At 39.5% G+C, this 26,775-nt stretch overlaps 1 protein-coding gene across 10 annotated transcripts in view; it reads right to left on the bottom strand.

Annotated features, from left to right (window-relative positions):
* The window catches only part of sox5 (SRY-box transcription factor 5), an 824,881-nt gene that overhangs the window by 331,140 nt on the left and 466,966 nt on the right, over nucleotides 1-26,775 (bottom strand). For 6 of the 10 annotated variants that reach the window (XM_062983191.1, XM_062983193.1, XM_062983192.1 and 3 more), the window contains one exon: nucleotides 9,493-9,724. In XM_062983191.1, coding sequence (XP_062839261.1) covers nucleotides 9,493-9,723 — 231 coding nt within the window. In that variant the 5' untranslated portion in view covers nucleotide 9,724. Of the gene's footprint in view, nucleotides 1-6,922; nucleotides 7,050-9,492; nucleotides 9,728-26,775 lie in introns of those variants that run through there. The other 4 variants (XM_062983195.1, XM_062983196.1, XM_062983198.1 and 1 more) reach the window with 3 other exon arrangements.

The raw sequence follows: 26,775 nt of genomic DNA, 5'->3' as shown, positions 1-26,775 counted from the left end.
GAAAGGTCCCAGGTTCAAACCCCGGGAGCAGCGTGAGCAGCCGCTGTTAGCTCCAGCTTCTGCCAACCTAGCAGTTAGAAAACATGCCAATGTGAGTAGATCAATAGGTACCGCTCCGGCGGGAAGGTAACGGTGCTCCATGCAGTCATGCCAGCCACATGACCTTGGAGGTGTCTACGGACAATGCCTGCTCTTCGGCTTAGAAATGGAGATGAGCACCAACCCCCAGAGTCAGACATGACTGGACTTAACGTCAGGGGAAACATTTACCTCTTAGTAACCAGGTGGGATACATAGGAGCCCTCTGGGAAGAGGTTCATGAGGTGTAACAATGAGCTACACATCAACCCTAGTGACACCACTGGAAGGAACAACTCACTTCCTCTCCTCTCCACCGAGCCCCCTCCACACTCTCAAAATATGTTCTGGAGACCCAAGAAATGTTCTGGAGCAAATTTGCAGTTAAATTCAGCAAAACAAAATAGCTTCCCATTCAGGGTCATTCAGAAAGGCTATTCATCACTCAATCTTCAGTCTGGATCAAGAGGAAGTGATGAAATGATTTGAACTTGCAAGGGGTGTGTGCGTTCAGTTTAAAGACACTGGAACAATGAACATCTTTAGCTTTAAAAAACCACACCAAATGAGTTGGTGTTGCAATCGCATTTTATCTTTTTCTGCTGCATACATTCATACACTATCGACATAGAAATAAAAAATAGGAAACCTCTAGAACAGCAGTTCCCAACCTTTCATGCTCCAGATGCTTGAGACTTCAACTCCCAGAAGCCTAGTCAGTTTGGCCAACTGTGAGAAATTCCAGGAGCTATAGTATTAAACACCTGGAGGACCAAAGACTGATAACAACTGTTCTAGATGATTATTTGATTACTTGGAAAACAGTGGAACTTAGTAACAGTGATTCCAAGTAAATGCTGCATAAAAGTGAGTAAACAAAGAAGTTACCCTAAATACTGGGTTCAATCCAAGTCATACCATCTTACTTGAATTGTTGATCAGGCCCTTAGAGGAATTGAGAGAAAGGGACTCTTTTTTAGCCTTGTGCATAATACACCATCATTATATTTCAAAAGATACCATTAATTATTAACAGGATGATGATGTTGAATAATCAAAAGGATATCATGTCACCAGAGTAATAGAAACAATTATTGGATGCAAAGCACTTTAATTGGCCCTTGTTCCAAATTATCAGCAAGCATTCTCTGTGACTTTCCCCCGCATCCTATCTGCAGCTTGCAAACAGATAATCCTGTTTCCAGAGCTCATTCTCCCCTTAGGGCTGGCTTGAGTTGTTGTTGTTTTTTTCAAAGCATAGGGAAGGGATGCTGAAGCAAAGCCCTACTCCCATAGATAATGATAGCATTGTTTGTGGATCTGTGGCAAAGTCATCCCCAGTTAATTTAGATACAAACTCTACTCAATAGCTTTATCTTGTGATGTTAGCTTCACAGGGTTCGCAGAGGTTGTTGGCCTTACTAAACATAAGGGGATGCCTCATCGGCTCACATGTACACTGCATTTTACTGGCAAGCAGAAACCCAGAGCTGAATTTCCTAGTTATGTCAATGTAGGAAAGAGAAAAGAGAAAGAGAACAGTTTTTTGAAAACTCTTAATTGGGTGCATGGGAGTCAGCGGTTATTACTTCTTTCCCTTCCTCCCAAGATGATGATGTTATTATTAACATGGGAATGGAGTAGTCCACTGAATGCCAAGTGAGTCCCAAATTCTGTGGCTGCAAGGATGTGTTTTGGGGGCTGCATGGGTATAGAAAATATAGCAGGATTTTTTTCTCTGCAGCTTGTAAATTCATAACCACGTATTCTACCTGGGATGTCCCCTTGGGACCCAGATAAGTCTATAGGATATTGCTCAGCAAATATGTCCAGGATCACATGCTTTGCTAGTAATGGCCACACGGCTGCACTACCTCAAAGAAAAAATGTGTTGTTCTTCATTATCTTCCAGTTAACTTTGACTTATGGCAACCCTATGAATGAGAAACTTCCAATCGTCCTGTTCATCAATAGCCGTGCTCAGGTCTTGCAAACACAGGCTTCCTTGATTGAGTCTAGCCATCTGTAATGTGGTCTTCCTGACTGCCTTCCACCTTACCAAGCATTATTGCCTTTTCTAGTGGGTCACATCTTCACAAGATACTCCAAATTGCAGCAGCCTCAGTTTAGTTATCTTCACTTCTCTACTACATCTCAAATAATTGCATTGCAGAGAGACACTGAAAATCATTCGCTATTAGAACGCTATTATATTTTCCACTTTTACATTCCTTTAGTACGTTTGCCTGTCTCTTTTCTTTGGTTGCCTAAACCATATGGATAAAGACCTTCCTTGATGGTTCAACTATAATCCACCTCAGAAATTAAGATCTTCTGGGAAGGCTCTGCTCTCAATCCCACCTTCTTTGCAAGTGCGACTGGTGGGGATGAGAGACAGGGCCTTCTCAGTGATGGCTCCTCAGCTATGGAACTCCCTCCCTAGTGAAATTAGAGCAGATCCTGCCCTCCTGACATTCAGGAAGAAAGAAAAAATATGGTTATGTGATCAAGCTTTCGGACAGCAAAGATAATAAGGAATAGTGAATGGGCCAATGGAATGGCTACGAACTTGATTTTGGGATGGTGTGATTTTAATAACTATTTTTAAATTGTGTTGTTTATCAGTGGGTTTTAATATAAATGTTATTGTATTATCAATATTTAATTTTATGATTTATGTCTAAATGTTATTTTATGTCTATGTTTTAATTTGGTTAGATTAATTTATAGTTATATGCTATTGTCTTGCCATTATCTTTTGGTTTTCACATTTATGTATGCATTGAATTTTGCCTTTATAATGTTGGAAACTGCTTTGAGTTCCCTTAGGGTGAGAAAAGATGCATATAAATGTAGTAAATAAATAAATAAAATAAACTTCCTAACTTTATTTTTAAAATATGTCTCTATAACTTAGGGTTATAGAGACATGTGGTCTTCAAAGCATCTTATGCAGAAGTAATACAATTAAATGACTTCCTAACATTTCTACCTGTAATTGCCACTGCCCTTCTGTCACAATTCCCTGTCATCCTTTGTGCTCAGAATCACAAAGTTTCCAGCTATGGGACAATTCAAATGTGGCACTCATACAGATGAAAATGGTAGCTATCAACTTCCACCCCACATATTGCAACCATGATGTTTAGATCAACTCATCCAGGGTCTCCATGTTTCCCTTGGCAAGGAAACCATTTAGGTGGAACAAGGATGAAGGAAAGCCTAATATGATAGTGATTTGGTAAATGTGCCTAGATATTACAGGGAAAAGGCTTTGACTCAGGTCTGCTGTTTTCTGCAGTGACTTGATATTTGGCATAGGGACCAGATCAACCAGCAGACTCACTTTCTCTAACACCCACATTCACTTCTACACCAAAGGGATCAGAACAGAGCTCTGGCACGTTACTTTATGCACTACAGCTCCCCAAACACTCCTCCTAACATGGGCATTGGAGGACTTTGGGGATTACATGCCAAAAAACAATGTTTCCAAGCTTTGGTCCAAAACAGTCTCTCCTCATCCTGTAGCCCATTTGAAATATTCTCATTCGGGGCACAGGTAGGGCAGAGTAGCTTTGCCCCAATCTAAGCAATTAAAATACTCTGATAGACTTCGAAGTGCACGTTTCCACCTCATTGCTTTGTACACTATTTTCGAGGTAAGCCAGGCGTTTGCCTCATATTGACACAAGAGGCTCCAAGACAAATATTTTCTGGTATGAAGTCATTCAATTGTTCCCCCTCCTGCATTAGGTGTGTGCCTGTATAGTTGAAAACAATGAGAAAGGCACGGTTCCCGGCACATTTAGAAAACAAGGTGTTTACTTTCCAGGTGATGATTTTCTGCTTAACTGATTACAAATGACTCCCTTTTACAAGATGCTTGGGCTTCACAAAGAATTGCTCCTCAATAAGAAGCTGCAAACCAACCACACCCCTCTTTCACCAATGCATTTGTCCTTGTGGGCATCAAACTTTTCAGTCACCCATTAAAGGGCATTGAAGAGGCTTGTCCTGGCTAGTCAGGGGCACTCAATGGTATTGTAAAAGTCCATCATGATATCTTCTCATTTTGTAAAAATACAATCAGCTGCAAAGACTTGTTAAGAGTTTTGCATAATAATCTTTTCTATGAACTTTGCATTTTTTTAAAAAAAAAGTACAAACTCACAAAGGGGGTGAGAAAGGAATGTGTGAATCTGCCCAAATTCATCTTACTGATATTCACATTTTTCTATTCCTAAGCTTTTCTATCTCAATTCATACAATCTCCCCACCACAGAAATACCTGTAAATACGTGTGTGTGTTTCAAATGACTACATTTTTGAACATGTTCTGCCATTAAATAAACCATACAAAGTCACCCATAACTCCTCAAAGAACATGTGTAGTGTAGTTCCCAGCAGAATGTCAGTCTGTTTGTGTTTTAGAAACCTACATAGTATTCTTTGTACATATCATTGAACTCATCGTTTTCATTGATCAAATGTGCACAAGGCTGTAATTCCTATTAATAATTACATACTGTGTTCAGTTCTCATATGGTCTAAAAAAAATCTAGATAGATTAATTTATTTCCACTTCCAAGTTGGATAATTCAGAAATATTATTTTAGGGCCACACCAAGTTGGTAGGCATTCTAAGCCAGTGGCTCTCCACCTGTGGGTCCCCAAATGTTTTGGCCATCAACACCCAGAAATTGTAACAGCTGGTAAAACTGCTTGGGATTTTTGGTAGTTGTAGGCCAAAACACCTGGGAAAACCACTGCCCTAAACCAACCCTGGATCTAGAAGAAATTGTTCAACAAAACACTGGAATGTAAGATGTAGCAAGCAGGAAGTGTAGCCCTATTGACAAACCCAAGTTTTGGCTATTTGTCCTGGTCTTGACAAGGCAGAAGTTGAGATAATTTACCAATCATAAGCATGTTGACTATGGGTTCTGGGACCTGTAATCCAAGAAATCGGCCTTCTAAACTTTTGGAACAACTTCCAGTATCTTAACATTTGAAATAAAGTAGAGGATCTATAATATGCCCACCCACCCTCAGGTTGTTAAACTTCAAATCCCTGACCACTGGACATTGGTTTTGTGTATCTTTGGATATTGGGTTGCTATGAGTTTTCCGGGCTGTATGGCCATGTTTCAGGAGAGAATGCTTCTGGAAAATGGCCATATAGTCCGGAAAACTCACAGCAACCCAATGATTCCAGCCATGAAAGTCTTCAACAACTCTTTGGATATTGTTGAAATGAAGCCAATATGATACAGTGGCTAGAATATCCAACATATACTGCAATAATCCAGATTCAAATGTCCATAAAGTCCACTGAATGGGTTTGGGCCAGTCATACGGTGGGTTTTGGCAAACTTTTCCCATCTTAACCAGTCCCCATCTGCAATATTAAAATGATCTCAAAGAAGCCTGACTTAACCAGGTTCTCATGAAGGTCAGGCTGAGAAGAACTATGAATACCACCTTCTGCTACTCAGGCCAATTAGTATAAGGCAAGATTGTACCAAACTGAAATTACAGTAGAATCTTTGCAGGTGGGCTACAGAATTTCTGGTCGTCTTTGATGCATAGAGGCTGCACTGCTTGTTTAGTCAACTCTGGGAATAATTTTGTAAGACAATGTAAGTGCACAAACTGAAAGGCAGAAGTTTACAAGCCTAAAATTATATGTACGGAAACTGCTTTCAAGTATTACTGTAGCAATGACATTCAGCGTAACAATGCCTGCAACAATATAATTCCATCATAAGATAAATATCAATTTAGTATGCGGGAAGGAAAGACATTGAAACAAGACAATTGCAAACTTTGATCACCATTATTCGCTTTATTTTAACCGAGCTGGCCTTCTTCTGGGAAGCTGGTCCGCCTCTTAGAGAAACAACAGCATTGGGCTTAAACTGTGAAATTGTATGTATGCGCCGTCTGTATGCCAAAGTGCATAATTATGCTGCGTTCTAACTATGCCTTATTGCCATGCTGCACATATGGCATCTAAGCAAGCCATATCTGAATCTTTGCAAATCTATTTGCCGTGCTATTTAAGCCGAGCACATTCCACGTCGTTCAAAAGTAATTACACTTTTGTCTAGAGTGTAGGAGACGGCGCTCCCCAAACAATGAAAATTCTCATTATTAGAGCTGGCACAATAACTACTCTGGTGTTCACAACATTCTGTATTGTCCCATCACAATTAAATGAGGTGTGGGCTGGAGTCTATCCGAAGCTAGATGTACAAAAGGTACACCTGAAATCTGCATTCTTCTCCCACAACTGCTCTTTGTTTGTTTTTTAAAGAAATTCTCTATTATACAGGAAAAGAACTGGTACATTTGAGTGACTAAGATCCAGAGCTGGGAACAGGACTTCTCCCCTCCAAATTCAATTTTCTTCCTTACATGAATTGCTATGATGAGCTTGGGCAAACTTTCCTCCCAGGTTAACCACTCACATCTGCAATATGATAATAATCCTGGGTTACTTTACTGGATCATGGTAAACTTGAAGAGCAGATTACCATATATTCTCATATATAAATTGATCAAATATATAAATGGGAGCAGATATAACGGCCAAAATTATGGATTTTGATGTGATCCATGAATATGCTGAGGACCATTTGGGGACAGATTAAGCTCTCTCATCTTTTGCCACTCTACCCAGAAAAACTACACTGCTTTCCAGTGAGATTCCAGTCTGAATTCTTGTTGCTGGCAACAGTATTTAAAGTGATAAATAGCTCAAGCCCTCAATACTTGAAGAAGAAGGACCTCTCTCTTAAAGATGCCTGTCTGCAGTTTAAGATCTGATGGAAGGACCCACCTCTGTGTACCATCAGTTAAGGAATATGCTGTTGATTGACATGGGTGATGGTCTTCTTTGCTGTGGCACCCCAATTATGGAATGCCCTCCCTTTGGAGGCCCAATTGGTACCATGCTTCTGTTATTTCTGCAACAAGATAAAACTTCTTAAAGTGTATAATACTTTTAGCCTTGTAAAAACTCTTTACTATTTACATTGCACTTAGTTGATTGTGTTGTTTTATTTTACGTTGCCTGAAATCTTTGGATATTAGGTGGTTATAATGACAGTGCAACATGCATATAAATAAGGGTTGCATATCCTATTTGATGGTAACTTTTGGCAGAATCATACCATAGACTTGTTGTGGGAGCTAGAAAATTTCTAGAGATGACACATTTTGTCAGACATGGGTAGGTGAAACCTTGGGTACTGGTTCAGTGGATATAGCTGTTTTACTGTATTTCAATAAATATAATAAAATAAATGCTTTTATACCTAGATTCTTATTTTCATGTTTAAAATATACACTTTCTCTTTAATGCCCTGGTGTCAATATAGGGGAAAGGAGGGACCTGTAGCATTTTTCAGTGTTCAAGATCCAAAATGAACAACGTAAAATTTAAGATATTGCATCTATATATTTTTCTTTTATTCACTTCACGTTTATGTACCCTCCTTCCTTATGAGATAAATTCACACAAATCTTCTCTCTCACATACATTCTTAGCCACCTGGCAGGTAATTCTTCTCAAAAGGTACTTCACCCAAGAAAGAAGATTATCTACACTCTGTATTCTTTCTGAAGTGGAACAGCATGTTTAACCTTTTGCTTTTTATACAGAAAACAGGGGGAAGCCTCATGTAACATATAAAAAAGGTTTCAATATGTTGCTGGTTATATATATTTTTACCAGACCTGTATGAGAATTTTTAAAACACAAGTCTGAGAGCCACAGTGTTTCTTGGTTGGTGGGACAGAGGGGCCTTTTTAAAAAGTGTCACAGACCCCAATATTCTACTATGAGTTATTTTTTAAAATGTTCTCTTTACTTTTCAAATCATCACCATCTCTATTCTCCTTCAAGTATGAGCCTTGGGGGAAAACAGAAGAGGCCTGATGATAAAGATATCTGTATATACCCTCCTACTCCATAGAACCAACAGCTGTGTTTGAGGCAACTGATTTAGAAAAAGATGACATTGAGAAAGGATTCTCAACTTTTATCCAAGTATCACACCTCTATTTAAAATTGGCAAGAGGTAAAATGGCCAACCTTTGAACCGGCCCTTCCAAGTATGTTTTTAACACTAGGTGGCTATCTGGGAATTCACATATCACAATGTTTAAGTAAAGGTAAAGGTTTCCCCTGACGTTAAGTCCAGTCATGTCTGACTGTGGGGGTTGGTGCTCATCTCCATTTCTAAGCCGAATAGCCGGAGTTGTCCGTAGACACCTCCAAGGTCATGTGGCCGGCATGACTGCATGGAGCGCCGTTACCTTCCCGCCAGAGTGGTACCTATTGATCTACTCACATTTGCATGTTTTTGAACTGCTAGGTTGGCAGAAGCTGGAGCAACAGTGGGCGCTCACTCCGCTCCAGGATTTGAACCTGGGACCTTTCGGTCTGCAAGTTCAGCAGCTCAGCGCTTTAACACACTTCGCCACTGGGGCTCCTAGTTGCATGTTAGTAGAAGCTACTTCTTTTTTTTGCTTCTGATTTTAATTTTTTGGGGACACCCACAATATTCTGATGCCTCCTCCTTTGGGTTTGGATTTGGTTGAAATCTGCCCTCAGAATGAATTTGCCGTTGGTTTGTGGAGATTGGCATGAAACAGGCCTGCATAAGCCTTTCACAGAACTTTGAAAAAAATATATATTTGGATAATGATTCCCAGAATCTCTCGGTATCCCCACTGGCTGAAGAATTGTGGAAGTGACTGATTTTTTTTTTCAAGATCTAATTTTGCTTCTGCATTGTTGTTGCTTGTGCCTTCAAATCAGCCACAGCATATGACCAACCTATAATAAGGTTTTCTTTGCAAGGTTTATTCAGGGGAAGCTCTGAGGCTGAAAGAGTGTGACTTATGTGAGAGCTCATGGTTGAACAGGGATTCAAACTCTTGCCTTCAGAATCCTAGTCCAACACTTAAACCACCCCACCTGCATACTTGAAGGCAACTCACACCTGTAAACTGCTAATAAATACTGAGTTCAGGTCTATCTGTTCCCACGTTTGCTCTGAAAAGGGGGGGGAGGCGGAATTTATTTCCATTTTATACTATTTTATTGATTGACTGATATGAAGATATATTCATTCACTTTACAATTGAATAAACTTAGCTCTTAAGTTGTTGATAACTGGAGGCCTGTTAAGGTTGTGCTGTGATCACTGCTAGAAGGACCCCCTGCCGGAGTAAGGGGCAAGAGGAGGAAAATGAACTAGTTAGGTCAAAGTTTTCCCATTATTGTGGTGTGTTCCATGTGTGTGATGCCAAAACTGCACACCGTACAAAAGGAGAGGTCTTTAGATGCCAAGCTATTGTGGAGGCAAACCAAAAGCACAATAGAGCCTGGAGGAGACCTACCATTGTGTTTTGCTGAGAGGTGGGAGTCCTATGGCCGCAAGGTTCTTGCGTCAGCAGAGAAACTGGCTGAAATTCCTCAGAATGAGGCTTGTTGGGAAAACTCACATGCAAAGGAAGGTGAAAGGCTTGGAGCCCGTCACTCTCCTCTTCTTCCACTTTCTGTCTGCCTGTCACCATGGCTACCTCTCCATCTGCTTCCCCATACGGAGAGGCTGGTCGCTTGGAAGACATCCTACAAGGAACAAAAGAGGAGAAAATAATGAAACCTCCACATAAATCCTTAATGCCGTCATTGTGTGGTTAGGGGCCATTGTAACAGAAATGCCTTTTTTGTGCTGGCGGAGAGCAGGAAACCATCCAAATACCACTGCAAAGCATACACAATCGGGAACAATGGCCAAGCAGGTAGCAACAGAACAGTGCCTGTTTGTTGTGAGAATAATACACTAATATAGCTCTCCCTTGTATGCTGGTTTCTTAAACACATTCATGAGGGGGAGAAATTACCTAAGAGCACGACATAATGAAATGCAATTCCATTTTATTTCATTTTATTTTATACACTGGGTGGAAGGGAATAGGAGGTTCTTTCTTTTCGCACTTTAGAGGAGCTTGCAAAAGACAGAACATCTGTCTGAAATACATGGCTGTTGACTTGCTCCTTTTTGCTCTCCCCCATCCAGCTTAAGAAATGGAGAGAAGCCAGCAAAAAGCCTAGTTTTGTCATGAGAGAACAAGATGTGTTGCAAAGATTAAACTTTTGTGATGCTAAAAGTTAGTACCAGCATCAGCTGCCTTTTTGTGCACATAGGTACATCCATTTCAATCTTGCCAATTTCAATACAAAGTTTAAAAAACAACACCTTGTTTTACAAGTAGAAATAAATTTATTGGTTAGTTTATATCAGGTGTCACCAAATGTCGGTAGTATCATATCAGTGCAAAGTGGTCATTGTCACACATTCTGTCAGGACACCTCAAGTGTAGACAATGCAGTGATCCACATGTTCTCCATGCCTTTGGCTCAGCATTACCCAGATCATTATAACCAAATCTCTGTTTGCATCAGTGGCATTGAATGGCTTCCATGCTAGTAGGGTAGTAAACCCATTCCAGGTTTTAGGTCAAACTGTAAAGGAACTATCCAAGGTGTTAAACATATTTTAGGAATTGGATTTAGTGTCTTAAACTAAAATCCAGAGTGGAGGGACATTTAAAAGTAAGTAGTTACAATCATAGTTTCACTATGAGCCAAAGTATTTACTTATTATGACTGCCATTGAAAGTAACTCTGTGCTCTCATGTTTCTCAAAAGCAAATGAGATAGTATGGCTGAGTAGGCGAAAGTCTGCTGACCCATGGTTAAATATGAAACCTCTTAACAAAATGGAATACATACTGTGCTTCTCAACGAAGCATTTACATTGACATTATAGCTCAAAAAGCAAGAAAGTAAAGAAAATTGGCACCCAGTTCTCCCAATACAAATGCACTGGCACAAAACCATACCACAACACAATTCATGCTTACACAAAGAGGCAAAGGTGTTCCCGCACTACATTCATTTTTGCAATCTGACTAGTTGTTGAAGTTTTACTTTTTAAAATCTGGGCTGTACGTTTTTCAACTGTTTCAATAGATTATTACAAAAGTGGAAGCCACTTTTGATTGATGAGGGTAAATTCCAGTAGATGAAATGGATTAAACTGAGTTTAGCAATCTTGGTCATTTTGGTGCCTTCATATATTAGCAACTGAAAGACAAGCTTTCCTTATAACAAAGAAAAATAGTTTTTGTTTCACACTTTGCAAATTAGTTCATGCTTTGTCACATTTAGGATATGGGTTGGTAAAAATGCAAATGTATTTACATTTCATGAAATAATCAACCGATCATTTTAATGGAGGGGAAATTAAAACTGGTATTGGATGTCTGGCTTTATTCTCTCACCAAATCATCACTAGTCCCATATGCACAGCTTAGCAGAATCAAACAATTTGCCTTTTTGATCGTTTCACACCAAACCATCAAAACTGTTTTAAAAAATTGTACACAAACAAGAATTCGATGGAACAGGCTTCAAAACCTGTGGTGCAAGTGAATTATACAGCTAACTAAAAATTAAGGTCCAGGCAGAATGAACAATGCTGGTTCAACTAAAAAAAAACCTCAGCTAATTTGTCATGGGAAGGAGAATGCACCGTTCAGAGGTACATTTTATTAGGTCTCGTTCCGTACTTTATTAAGCCTTATAATTTTTAAGGTGCCTTGGGAGTCTGCTGAAGGGCAGCATAAAAATACCCATTCTAAAATACATTAAGAATCCAAACTCCCAGAATACAAATTGTAAGCTACCAGAGGGTAACTAATCCTACTAACAAGAGCACAACACCTCATTCTGGGATTCCAAAGCAAATGCCTCCAACAGTTTTCATGGGCATGTTTTGCAATGATGAATAAAAATGGCATCTACCTCTGGACTTCTACTCACACAGGATCAGGATCTGTTATTATTGGGAGCCTAATTTCCAACCCTCTAGTGCCTCATGAATAATAGAATACAATGATGAAGACTAAAAAGCTATTTAAAAACAGTTCAAAACAGTAAGACACAAAGCACTTTTCTTAAAAAAAGCTTTATGTTTCATAAGCTTGCCGATGGGAGGATAACAAGTAAGGGGTTATTCTGGCCTCCCTGGAAAGGTAGGTCCAGTGCCATGGGGCAGCCCTTAAGAAGATCCTCTCTTGTATCCCACCACCAACTGTGTTTGAGAACTTCAGTGAAAGTTTTCAGAACTATAGAGATGGAGGAGCTCAAAAACCGGGTGAAAAACTTCATACCGGATGAACAATCTGATAAAATGCTGCCCACTCTTTTCAATCCTATTGGTATGCTTTTGTCAACTATGGACATTTAACAATGCTCTTTTCTAATTCTATTCTGAAACTACATGCAAAGATCAAAACCATTATGTGCAAAGATAAAAACGTAGGTATTCATCAGGATTGTACTTCCACAAATGTTGATATAAAATGATGAAACCAAATACATTTTATATTGTATGCCATCTCTCTCTCTCTCTCTGTTAATTAAATGCCACAAAATCAAAGCACAACTAGCAGCTCAATCCCATGCATGTCTCCTCAGATGTAAGTCCGACTGAGTTTAAAGAAACAGCAAGTTTAGTGAAACTGTGAAATCCCTGTGCTCCTTATACAAAAAAAATCTACTTGATAACTCTCTACTTTGTCTTTGCTCCTTCACTTCTGGATGACTGAACTGTGATTTCCCCCCTCAAACCGAATGCCCCATATTCAGAAAAGGCTTGTCATCTCACACACAGTCAACTTCAATCCCAACTCAACTGCTTAGACCATAAAATTATGAAACTCTAATCTTGTTACATTCAGCAAAATGCTCCGGAAATATTTCAAGAAATCCACAAAGACACTTGCAAAGGGGGCCCGGGGGGAGGGACGGGACTTATCCATGTCTTTTAAAGTGACGAACACTGATGTGTCAGGAGAAAAAGATATGGGGCTATAAATCGGAACTTGTTGGAGAATTAATTAAGGGATTCATCAATCATTAGGCAGCTAACACCACATCTATATGTATATACAGCTGAAATCCCATCAGCTGCCACAACCTTACAGCAATCCACAGGTTCGCAACTCCCAAAGTCCTTCTCTTCTGACTATTTATAAATGACTTTGTATAATCTAGCATTAAGACCTGTAATTATAAAACAGCATTAAAAACGGCCCTGCATAGTTATGGATAATTACAGTTGGTACACTTCGGAGCAAAAAAAAAAAACCCATCCCAACAGAAATAGAAGGCATTTTTATTCAAATACAGGCTTTGCCTTTTTGACAGTTCCAAGTCCACAGGATATAACAAGATGGTTTAAAGTAAGTGTCATTCTTTCTTTTCTTTTCTTTTTAAAAAGCTGTACTGTACCCTTTTTCTCCACTTCCTCATATAAGAGAAGTTAATTTCTTGGCCAGTCTTTTGAGACACAACTAGAAGGAATCTGCCAGATTTCAGATCATGGTGGGAAATGGTTTCCAAATTCCACACCGCATCTAGCCGAAGCACATTCTTTTTTGTGTGTCAACATTATATCCATGATTGTCCTTATACAGACATGTGGGAAGAAATAAAGTTTTCTTCCTCTTTCATAGTTTTAGAACTCAGTGGTATCCAATGCAGCTGGACTAGAATAAGGTAAAGGTTTTCCCCTGACATTAGGTCCAGTCGTGTCCGACTTTGGGAGTTGGTGCTCATCTCCATTTCTAAGCCAAAGAGCTGGCGTTGTCCTTAGACACCTCCTAGATCATGAGGTCAGCATGACTGCATGGAGTGCCGTTACCTTCCCACCAGAGCAGTACCTATTGATCTACTCACATTTGCATGTTTTCAAACCTAGCAGTTGTATGTTTGTATGTTTTCGAACCTAGCAGTTCAAAAACATACAAATGTAAGTAGATCAATAGGTACCACTCCAGAGGGAAGGTAATGGCGCTCTGTGCAGTCATGTCAGACACATGACCTTGGAGGTGTCTTTGGACAACGCTGGCTCTTCGGCTTAGAAATGGAGATGAGCGCCAATCCCCAGAGTCGGACACGACTGGACTTAATGTCAGGGGAAAACCCTTACCTTTACCAAACTTAAATAGAGCACTACTGAGGGTGGCGGACTCCCCTTTGGAGGTCTTGAAATAGAGGTTGAATGGCCATCTATTGAAAGTTCTTTGAATGTACTCCTGCATAACAGGAGGGCTGGGTTTGATGACCCTAGTGGACCATGCTTCGATTCAGTCATGGTGACTTGTTTGGATAGTTTAACAAATGATCAGAAAAAAATCATGGAAGACATTTAAGTAGGAGGGCCTCACACTGCAGAAAGTTAGAACACTCAACTTGGAGTTTAGAGAACACTAAAGAGGAGACATATAAGTCCAAAGTTGTAAGTAGGAAGAGTTTGGGGGTGTAAGAAAAAGGGGTTTGGGGCTACCTTTACTTTCAGGTACACAAAACAATTATTACATACATCACTGATACACAGTAATTGCAATGGTTCATTCTACATATCAGATAATCACTTGACACTGTATTTGGTCCATTGAAGCAACCATTTCAGACATAAGCATGCAGGAGCACAACTGCTGCTGCTCTTCTTTTTATAAATGCTTTTTTTCGTGTCAGGAGCAACCGGAGTTGCTTCTGGAGTGAGAGAATTGGCCGTCTGCAAGGACATTGCCCAGGGGACGCCCGGATGTTTTGATGTTTTACCATCCTTGTGGGAGGCTTCTCTCATGTCCCCGCATGGAGCTGGAGCTGATAGAGGGAGCTCATCCGCGCTCTCCCCGGTTGGGATTCGAACCTGGCAGCCTTCAGGTCAGCAACCCAACCTTCAAGTCACAAGGCTTTTATCCCCTAGGCCACTGGAGGCTCCAAATGCTAGGCAGCAATGTTTAAGGGCATCCCAATCATTATGCCTAGCTCCAAGGAAGGAAGAATGGGGATTGTATTGCCTTCCAGATGTTACTGGACACCAATACTGGCTATGGTGACTAGGAGGGCTATGAGTTAACACATATTTCCCATCCAGCCTTAAATATATGAATTTGAGTGTGTCCAGTTTTATGGAGAGCAGCATCTATTACAGGTAGTCAGTGTTAGCCGGGAAGTGATGGAGCAAGGAGTCAATGATGACAACGATGGCAAGGAATCTGAGCCAGCAAGGATGGAGAGAGGTGAAACCAAGTCACAAGTTGAGGAGATAAGTAGAAGGGGCACCAAAAATTACTAGTGACAGCAAGTGACTTTAGCAGCAGGTGGATCACTGTTGCATTGAGGCAGGCAGACAGGCTAGTATATGCATACATGCAAACCAGCCCAAAAAAGCTGGAGACAAAGTGAAAAATCAGTGGAGGAGACATTAATCTGGATCATTTAAAGATAACAGCAGTTTCTATAACAAGTTATGAGATTACTCAAACAGCAAAATACAATGTGATGAGCCAGACGATTGCAGTTTGAAGTCTACTGGATACCTAAAACTAACCTGCTCTCAACCTCCACGTGAAATTGAATGATTGAGCCATCTAGTGAACAAAAAATATCCATCCAGCACTACATTACTGCAAGCAACTATTCCCCAGTTATCCAGTTTACCCATGATATTTATTTCTTTTATGAAAAAAGAAACAAATGGTAAAAGCAACTTTCATGTGCTATTTTTTTTAAAAAAAGACATGGAAACTAAAAGTATGTCTTTGCTGTCAGTCACTCTGGCACATAATAATTTGTTAATTATTATTTTGTATGAACACATCAATCATTCACATTTTTTTGTTTTGCATGCATATTGTTAGGGGGAAGGAAGAAAGGAAGAATGGAAGGAAGGTAGATGGAAGAATGGTGGGTCAGTGAATACATTTCTAGTGAGTATAATCTCATCTAACTAGCCTCCCAACAGCAGATACCTTAAACAAACCTCTGTGCAATTTATTTTCAAATCAATGTTCTTTAACACCCAAGCCTCAGCAAATGAAAATCAAAGTGAATTATGTTGCAATCGTTTTGAATATTGGCAGAAGTTGCCAAAAGATTGCTTAGAAGAAGATGAGGTGCATTTCCCACAGTTGGAAAAAAATGAATGGGCATGGACAGATGCTCAATATGCACAACCTTGAAAAAGCACACTGAAATAGGGGGGTCGATGCTCTCTGCCAGGGCCAGAATGTGGAAATACATAGTTAAGTTTTGTAACTTCTTTTTCTTGTTGTCATTGTGTGCCTTCAAGTCATTTCTTGACTTGTGGTGACCCTAAGGTGAAATGACCATGGGGTTTTCTTAGCAAGACGTGACCAGCTGGGGTTTGCCTTCATATTTTTCTGAGGCTGAGAGTAGGAGACTTATCCAAGGTCTCCCAATGGAGTTTCAAACCTTGGTCTCCAGAGTCATAGTCCAATGCGGAAACCACTACCCCACATTGGCTCTCTCTTTTTCAAATACAACTCCCTAAATCGTCCAGCCACAATAGCAAGTAGCCATGTTGGGAGTTGGGAATATGGGAGCTGTAATTTAAAAAATAATTTCCCCCCCATTTTTCCCCAGCTCAAAGTGACAGGCAACTTTATTTGAAGCTAGCCTGTGAATGTACTGTATAGTATTTTTGAGGTCAGCAGCCAGAACGTGGAGCTGTCAGCTTTACTGACAGCCAGGGGAAACTTCAGCATGGGACACACCAGATTGAAACACGCATAAGCAGAGGAAGAAGTTAAATTAATTGTGTTTGGAAAATCCAGAGGCTTCATTTGACCTACACATTGTCTTTAGTAATGTTTAATACCTCTTTTATTTCTACAGAAAGACAGTTAAATATAGTAGCCAGGGAAGAAAATTCTATTTTCCATTTATATCCAAAGAACTATGGGATACCTTATGAAGTATATCTAGATACCCTTTATTTTGTGTCTGCAGGATTTGGCATTCAGTAATATTCATATTTGATATGCAGACAGTTCCTACCTGAAAGTATTTGACCTTTGATGACACTCAATATCTGAGATACATCATGAAGCATATCATTTGCTTTTTGAAACTATTTTTACCACCAAGAGGGAAAGAAAGGGGATGTATAAATTTAGTTGTTGAATATTCAATTCTATGTTTCATGGTTGGCACACAAGATCACTTTAGCCAACATGCAATAGTATTAGTATTTGAGAAGTCACCAGAATAGTATTTTGACTGTGACAACATTTGATGGATGAAATGAATCGGTATTTAGGATATGATAGCTGGTTGTTTATGAGACTTCATGTTTAATGACTGACAAAACAATCGGGAACTGCCAAACAAATCCAAAGCACCCAAATTTCATGTTTTGTGGTGCATGTTCCATAATCAAGATGCCAATGTGAATTTTGCATTTAAAATGTTACTTTTGACATTTGAGCATGCTGGAGATGTTGGCATATTTCAGATATTTCTCTCAGCTAAAAAAAAGCACAGCAACTTTCAACGCTCAGCTTCAAAGTCAAAGTCAAGACAGGAATAGCTGTAGAAGTGTTCTGGCATCTGGACCAGCACCAACTGGCATTTGATGTGCTACTCGGGGCAAACATTTCAATATTGGAAATGAGCAAGGTATCCCTGCTCATAATGTCCTTCCAGCCTATGTGTAACAAGACGTAACCAATCTTACTCCTGCCAAACTTAAAAAATATAGTAGTAAGAGGAGCCCAACGAAGTACAACGGTGGCTGTAGCCCCAGGGAACATTCCAGCAGAAGAATGTCATGTTGAACACAATGGGCATCCGTCAGCACAAATTTGGAAACAGCGGGATGCCACCATTGTTGATATTTCGTGGAAGCTGAGCCCTATCGGTCACATCTCTCATGCAAACACCCCCTGCTTGACTGGGCTTGAATTAAATCTACAAGCTCATTTATTTTCCAAAACACTCCTATAAATTAGTTCCCCATTCCCATTTTTATCTGACTGCTACTTACCTTGCATTTAGCAAACCCAAGGAGGAATTCTGTTTCTTTAGCGACAAATGTGCTCACTACAAGAAAACTCTTTGCATGTTTTTATTTATTTACTTTATTTTTATCCTGCCTCTCACTCCTGATATAGAAACTCAAGGCTGTTAACAACAAATAAACACAAATTGTTATAGCCAAGATAGTGAATACATTCCCCTTCCATGCTCATAAATGGTTGATACCAACAGAGAACCAAAAGTTAGTTTGTGAAGTATGGTAAAATACATTTAAAAGATTATAGTCTATATCCAATTGTTAGTTAAAGGTAAAGGTTTTCCCCTGACGTTAAGTCCAGTCATGACCGACTCTGGGGGTTGGTGCTCAGCTCCATTTCTAAGCCGAAGAGCCGGCATTTTCCATAGACACCTCCAAGGTCATGTGGCCGGCATGACTGCATGGAGCACCATTACCTTCCCGCCTGAGCGGTACCTATTGATCTACTCACATTTGCATGCTTTCGAACTCCTAGGTTGGCAGAAGCTGGGGCTAACAGAGGGCGCTTATTCCACTCCGGGGATTTGAACCTGGCACCTTTTGGTCTGCAAGTTCAGCAGCTCAGCACTTTAACGCACTGTGCCACCAATTGTTAATCTCATCTAAATCACCAAGTCCAATTAGAAGCTCAAGTAATCCCCAACTAGAATCAATGGAACTCTCATTAATGTAATGGATCTTTTCTAGTTGAGAGTAACAGTTGGATTTAGGCTAACTAATGGCTTTTCACCTTCTCGATTCTTTGGCATTTATGTTCTCATGCTCTTCAAATATCTTCCTATTAAATTACCTGTTTCTTGTATCCCATACCTTACACCATCACCCTCTAACCCTAGTCTTTCTGACATATTTTAGATGCATACTATGCTTGCTGGTTGGGAATCACACGTATTTTTCTTTGCAAAGGACACCCTCTCTTTGAAGGCATTCTCTCTTTGAAGGGATGGCCAGTCCAAGTCCAATTTAAACATTAAGAACTATAACAAATGAGACCTGAAAACAGCCATTAGTCTGCAATACCTGGATTGGTAAAGGCTGAGTATGTAAGCATAGAGAGCACTCACCAGAGTCTTCCCTATTTCTATTTAAATAACAGCATCTTTTTAAACATCCCATTGACACTTACAAATTACTGTGTTCACATTTTATCTCTTTTTTGTTTTCACCTCTTTTCTGGTGTTATATTTCCTCCATTCTCTCTTTTTCTCATGTCAGGAGGGACTTGAGAAACTGCAAGTTGCTTCTGGTGTGAGAGAACTGGCTGTTTGCAAGGATATTACCCAGGGTACGCCCAGATGTTTTGATGTTTTTACCATCCTTGCTTCTCTCATGTCCCTGCATGGAGCTGGAGCTGATAGAGAGAGCTCATGCACACTCTCCCTGGGTTGGATTTGAACCAGAAACTTTCAGGTCAGCAACCCAACATTCAAGTCAGCAATCCTGCCGGCACAAGGGTTTAGCCCACTGTGCCACCAAGGGCTTGTTCTCTTGGTGGGATGCGAGAATGTATACATGACTATCCTATATCCAGGAAGGACATACATCTCTGAATACAAAATGCTGCCTTATATTAACTGGGACCAACAGGAGCTCTATGGAGCCACACCTAGAAAGTTTGTGTTGCTACCTGATCCTTTTAACTAGAGACTCTTGAGCAGGCATGGGCAAACTTGGGCCATTCAGGGGTTTTGGACTTCAACTCCCACAATTCCTAACAGCCAGTAAGCTGGCTAGGATTTCTGGGAGTTGAAGTCCAAAATACCTGGAGGGCCAAGGTTTGCCCATGCCTGCTCTAGGGACTAGATTTGAGACTTTTTCATTTTTTTTTCTTTTTTATTTATAATTTTCCTGTACATAAAAGTAAAGAAGAAAAAGGAAAGGAGTCTAAGAGAAAGAAAATACATACAAAGTTACAAGTACTTTTTCACATGCAAATGGTGCTGCCTGCCATTCAGGCAGACTCTTCTAAACATGAGCCTCAATTCTATGCACAAATTCTTCAAATGTGTTATAAACACACATGATGAATAGAGGTAGGAAAGTATTATGGCAATAAATCCATCCCCTGTATGGTTATTGTAAGAGCTGAAAACTTCCCAAATGTAGACTTATCTGTTTTTTGTATGCCCTTATTCAACATGCAGTTGAATACTTAGACAGACCTTACATATACTGGGAGTAGAAACCTGCCCTTGAAATACAGCTCCACAAACTAACTGGACACTAGCTTATAGTTTCATCCAATGTAAGGAAGAATTAAAGGTAAAGGTAAAGGTTTTCCCCTGACATTAAGTCCAGTCATGTCAGACTCTGGGGGCTGGTGCTCATCTCCATTTCAAAGCTGAAGAGCCGGCATTGTCTGTAGATACCTCCAAAGTCATGTGGCCGGCATGACTGCATGGAGCGCTGTACCTTCCCACTGAAGCAGTACCTGTTGATCTACTCACATCTGCATGTTTTCAAACTGTTAGGTTGGCAGAAGCTGGGGCTAACAGTGGGCGCTCATGCCGCTCCCCGGATTCGAACCTGCAACCTTTTGGTCTGCAAGTTCAGCAGCTCAGTTTTAATATGCTGTGCCACCGGGGGCTCTGGTGAGAATTACCATAATTCAAGGGGAATTGCGATCTATTATTTATCTTTGTGAGGGAGGGAATCATATGAATTCAACAGATTGCAATATAGGAAATCCATTATATTCTGCCATATTTCTCACAGATCTTTTAAAATAAGTGACATCTGGCATTTTAACTTACCACTAAAGTTGCTTCAAAACACAACGGACCCAACAGCTGCCAAGACAGAGAGCAGAGCGCTGTAAAATGTGATGTATTTGACTTAGATCATGTCTATCAGCACTGAACCATATTTGTCTCAGCTAAAGAAACATCTTACATTTCAAAGTACACTGTCTTTTCCTTCTAAATGAGAAATTGAATATTTCTTTAAACAAAGGTATTCTGCAGAACCCTCCTTTTTGAAACATATAATGGGAGCAATTTGATTGGGAAGAAGTCAAAAAAGGTGGAAATCATTGTGAATTTCAATGTGTTTCACAAAAAGGAATTAACTCTTAAATGCAAATAAAATTTTAAAGAAAAATATGTTTAAAAATCAATTTCCCCTGCTAATGCGTTAGGTACTGTGGGATACCATAAATGATAACAGTCATAAATGTAAACAATAACAGTCACACTGCAAATATTTATAGATATAATATAAGAATCATCAAGTCTAATTTGTAGCAAAACTGCAGCATAAACTTTTCACCATGGAGAGCTATCTCTCTTCTTTCCCTCTAATCCCAAGTAAGTAGGTTGCTTACATGCAACCAACTCCGCTGAAAATATGGCATTAAGGAGAAAAATAATTCAACCTCCTGTGAATAATACAGCAATAATAACGTGCAAACAGAAGCTCAGATTTTGGTGGAGTGATCCAGTTTTCTTCCTATGCCAATGAACTGGAATGGGCAGTTCACTTAGTTTTCTGTTTCTTCTGCTACAAGAACCTAACTTGGTGCATTTGCTTTTATCCCAAAACAGTCTCTCAGATTGGATTCTACCCCCTTTCTTTCCTCCCTTCCTGAAAGGAAACACAGTAGCAATATTTCTGTTTCTATTATTCTGATTGCAATGCCTTTTCTGCAAGAAAGAGAGGTTTTCCATAAGCAGAAATGAACTTTGTAAAAATGGGACATTTCAATGTTCCAAAATGGTTTTGAAGTCCGGACCCCTACCACAAAAAAACATTGACACAAAATTTTACAACAGTCAAAGTCAGAGTGAAAAAAAATGAATTTCAAACAGTGCATGCATTTAATATATGTATAATAATCAACATGAGCATCTACCAACACATTTAATTCCATCCTGAATACTTATTCTGTATTATGCAACACTGTTTAACATTTGGGTACATTTTAAAGGTGTCGATGCGCTTATTTTAGAGAAATAGAGCAGAGTGACATATTTTAGTGCATATTTTAGTAATGTGTACATCTTTACATATGCCTAGAGGACAACATTTGCGTATGCATTTACATGCATCTATTTTGGAAAATTAAATATATAGACAGCAAAATATCAGCTCCAGGAAACATCAATATTCAAACACTAGAGAGAATATTTAATACTGTCATCACCCGTGGTCTCTAATTTAACTAGATAGATACTCTGATAGATAAATAACATCCTCAGCTGACTTGAAAAAAGGTAGACTGCATTCCTATACACAACTGCCTAATCGTTAAGTCGACTCAATAATATGTATGTTTATATGCACAAGACTCATAGGACAACACTGTCAGTAAAGACATCTGTCTGAAACATATTTACTAAAGACTAAATTTCATTGAACACAGAGGGGATACATCTGAGTAAACATGCTCAGGATTGCACTCTAATTATATGCATTTGACAAAGTTATCCTAGACATGTTTACTCAGAAGTAGGGAAGTAAAGGATATTTGCAATTTTTCTCATCTTTAACGAAAAAGTGCATCTCAACACAAAAGGTGCCTGAAATGTCAAGACACTCGGAGGGAAGTTTTTCTTCTCTGCATGAGAGTGAAAAGAACACACTTTATTTAAGTCAGCAGTAGCAGGGAAAAATGGTTTTGTTAAACTGTTTTTGTCCATAAAAGCCCCCTTCAGAAAAATAGATTTTACCAAAAAGTCCTAAAATGCAAAATAAATAAAAAATAAAATCCAAAAGTGTGCTAAAAAGTTTTGCAAATTTACCCAATAGCGAGAAAATGTGGCCTTTTGTGTTTTAGCATGAGAGAAGGAAAAGTTAAGATCAGCATTCTCTACTCAAATGTGACACAAATATGCCTTAAACTTAAAGGAAGTCAGTTCTAGGAAAGGTATCTATATGGGTGCAGCCTTAATTGAGTTATCAAATAAATTTGCATGCAAATTAAAGCTACATCTCTCTCTCTCTCTCTCTCTCTCTCTCTCTCTCTTTCTCTATCTATCTATCTCTTTCTCTCTCTCTCTCTCTCAGCGTGGAAGCATTCTTTTCTAAGAAGTTTGATAAAGCGCTGCTGCTACTCCAAATGGTGATCATGGAGTATAATGCCAGTGCATGAGTTGCTGGTGGAAGGTCCCTTGTGAATTTTCAGGAAAGAAAAAAAAACCCGTTGTAGCCAATGAATACAAATATGGCATCACTTCCTGGAACTTCAGGAGATAAATATTATTTCTCCCACATCCCCATAAGTAAGTTTGAGATGTGCTGTATTAAGGTATCAGTTATCATATTTTCTAAAGCAAGCACGTTAAGAAAGAAAGAAGGAATGCTAATATTATGTTCAATGTAGAATGGATTCTAAATATGGGGTACACGATGCATTTCTGGGGAACTTAAGACTTGAGAGGGTTGGCAAAAACATGTTGCCAATTCAAACGAAGCAAGAAATGACACTTTCCCAACCATGCTCAAATCAAGTTGAACAATACCCAAAGCTGGTCAAGTTACTTTGGAATGGGTGACCAAGAATCCACCATTCCATTCTGAAGCAGATGTTGGCATGTCTGTTCCAAGGCTTTTTGAATGTGGTGGATTATCCATATCAGTCTATCCATATCAGTCATCCCAACCTTTGGTCCTCCAGGCGTTTTTGACGTGAACTATTGGAAAACTTAGCTTGACAGTCAGGAATTTTGGGATATAAAGTGCAAAACTAAAGGAGGCACAAAGATTGGGATCAACTGATCTGACCTGGTGATGGCTTTGGTGTGTGATCCATGCTATGAAAATGGATAAATTGAGTCCTTTTACTTCTATTACTTTCAATTCTGATGTGTTTTTATTGCATCTTTAATCTATCTTATGTTTTATGTTTCAATTGGACTTGTTCTGTATCATTTTACTAGAAGTAAGGTGGGATGTAATCAATCAAACAAACAAACAAGGAAGCACGTAAACAAAACAAAACACACAGAGAAGATCAATGCTAAAATATAAGATATTTTACTATTCAGACACACTCTTTGCCACTTACCTCAAAGCACTCAGTGGAATTCTGTCCCTCTGGTACAAAAATGAAGTAGTATACATTGTAAGAAAACCCTGGCACTTTTAAGTCATATGACACAGAGGAAAGTGTAAGCGTGTGTGTGGTGACCACATCTATTCCTCACTCCAGGGAAACATGCGGAAAGTCTGCCAGCCCTGACTGCATAGGTACTTTGTCTACCTTCACGCCTGTTGTTCTACAGCAATTCCCATAAAATTCCACAAAGACCCAGCTGTATAAACCAAGGCTGTCAAAGGAGGAATGGATAAACCAGGGAGGGGCGTCTAACATGTTGACCACTGACTGAGCATGCTAGGATAAAGGAGCCTTGATGGAGAGGAATAATCGCCCATTGCTGTTTGTTTATTCTAACTCTTCTACCACAGCCTGGAAACTTTCCCCCTTTTTTTCACTCATTCGCTTGCTTCTGCTCACTCCACCCTTTTCGTATTCCCCCACTGAGAGGCCTTTGTGATCTAAAAAGCAGCTGCACCCCCTTGCTTTTTAACATGGGCAATTTTGTACAGAGATCCATAACATGCCTTAAAATAACCACTTGGCACATTTCACAGTATCACACTGTCCACCGTTTGAAATCCAAAAACACTTTTTTTAAAAAATCCAGCAGACAGGAGACAAACAATGAGTGGTCGGGGTCAAATCAGACCACCAGTGCTTGTCTCACTGAGGGAACATCTTTGTAGTCATTGATGCCTGATTCATAAGTTGGGTGTATTTGATTTCATCACGCTTGATTCCTAGAAAAACTTGACCGACTGCCGATGGAGTACGAATGGACTCCATTGGAAAGCTACAGGTTAGACACAATATACAGCTTCAATCTCTATAGGTAAGAGGTAACCCATCCACATATGAAAACCATAACTTGAAACTGGCACAGACAAATGCTGACTTTTATATATGTGTCAAAGTATGCCTCATTCAAAATTAATTCCCTCCTCAATAGAGGCAATTGCCCATATGGATCCCTGATGGTTTTCAAAAATCCCCAGCATATAGTGTGAAATGGGTGTGAATTTAAGGCTCAACATCCTCCTATAGTATATATACAGTAGAGTCTCACTTATCCAACATAGACGGGCCAGCAGAACTTTGGATAAGCAAATATGTTGGATAATAAGGAGAGATTAAGAAAAAGCCTATTAAAATAGGTTATGATTTTACAAATTAAGCATCAAAACATCATGTTATACAACAAATTTGACAGAAAAAGTAGTTCATTACACATTAATGCTATGTAGTAATTACTGTATTTACGAATTTAGCACCAAAATATCACAATGCATTGAAAACATTGACTACTAAAATGTGTTGGATAATCCAGAACGTTGGATAAGTGAGATTCTACTGTACTGTCACATGAGAAACACACATATGGCCAACTCATGTGGGGAGATGTGGGGAAAATCAACTGACCACTCATATCAAAGTTTAGAAGTGTTAGCTTTTTTGTACTGTACCTCTGAAGAAATACATTTCCTCAGCCCTAAATAAATGAAAGTGAAGATTTGATTGACTGTATGTGAAATAGACCTGGGCCTAAAACTACATGGTTGTATGTTTTCTTTCTCATGCATTGAGCCCCACATTCAGAATTTTCAGTAAGTCTCCTCTATTCCTATTTTACTATGCTTGCCTACTGCATTAGTTGCACACCTAAGGAGGCAAGGAATTTACTTGAAACATCAATTATGGAAGTCACTGATGTCCTATTTTACAGGGACAGTCCTCTGTTTGAAAATGGACCTTCCCTGAAGCCTACTTCAAGTCCAGTGTAAAGATTCAGAACCACAAGAAGGGAGAACAGGTAGGGATATCCAGTTGTAGCACTTGGACAATGACCAAGGCCTCATCCCTATGGCGACATTTCTATTTAATTGATAGCAGTTAAAATCCATTATACATAAAACAACTAGCATATGTACTTTTCATGCAGATATATTTTATTTTTTAAAACCTTCATATTTCCTCATTTATGATGATGCATAGTTTTGGTAGATAATGCAGGAAAGAGACAAAGCAGCCCTCTGGGCTATGGGAAATGAGTCATTTCTTGCCAAAATAAGATATAACATGGCTAGCCGGGCACATAGTTGTCTGACCTCATCTCCAGCTAGCTGGAAATGCACCCTGCCTGAAATCCTGGAGAGCCACTGCCACTCAGTATAGGAAATAACTGAGCTAGATGGGCCAATGATCTGATTTGGTATAAGGGAGCTTATTGTGTTTTTTTCCCTTCTGGGAGAGGGGACAACTCCAGGATTTCTTAGACATTCTTCTGCTATTTGTACTGGAAATTGCTACTCATATGTGCCCTGAAATGATGAGATGCAGAACACAGGGCCTGTGATACCAATAAACGATAGAAATGCTTCCAAAAGAACAGTTAGAGTCAGAGAGCAGGGATATATCTTTCTAGTATCCATACCCTTCTAGGACCCAGCCAGATACAGGGCATCTTTTGCAACAGAAAATATATTTTCAATCATGATTGACTCGGCAGAAATACCTTGATGGGTTATTTCTATATTCCTAAAATGGAATTGCCATTAAGAATTAGGCTTGTCAAAGGCGTCTATATTCACTCACTGATTTTAATAATGTTTCCATCTGTCTCATAAGACTTGGGTGCCAACTTTGAAGAATCTCTGCTATGTTCAACACAACATGAGTTCAATGTTA

This window comes from Anolis carolinensis, chromosome 5, assembly GCF_035594765.1.
Source record: "Anolis carolinensis isolate JA03-04 chromosome 5, rAnoCar3.1.pri, whole genome shotgun sequence".
Taxonomy (NCBI): domain Eukaryota; kingdom Metazoa; phylum Chordata; class Lepidosauria; order Squamata; family Dactyloidae; genus Anolis; species Anolis carolinensis.
Note: the sequence above shows the minus strand (reverse complement) of the source record. Positions and strands in the feature narration are given on the sequence as shown.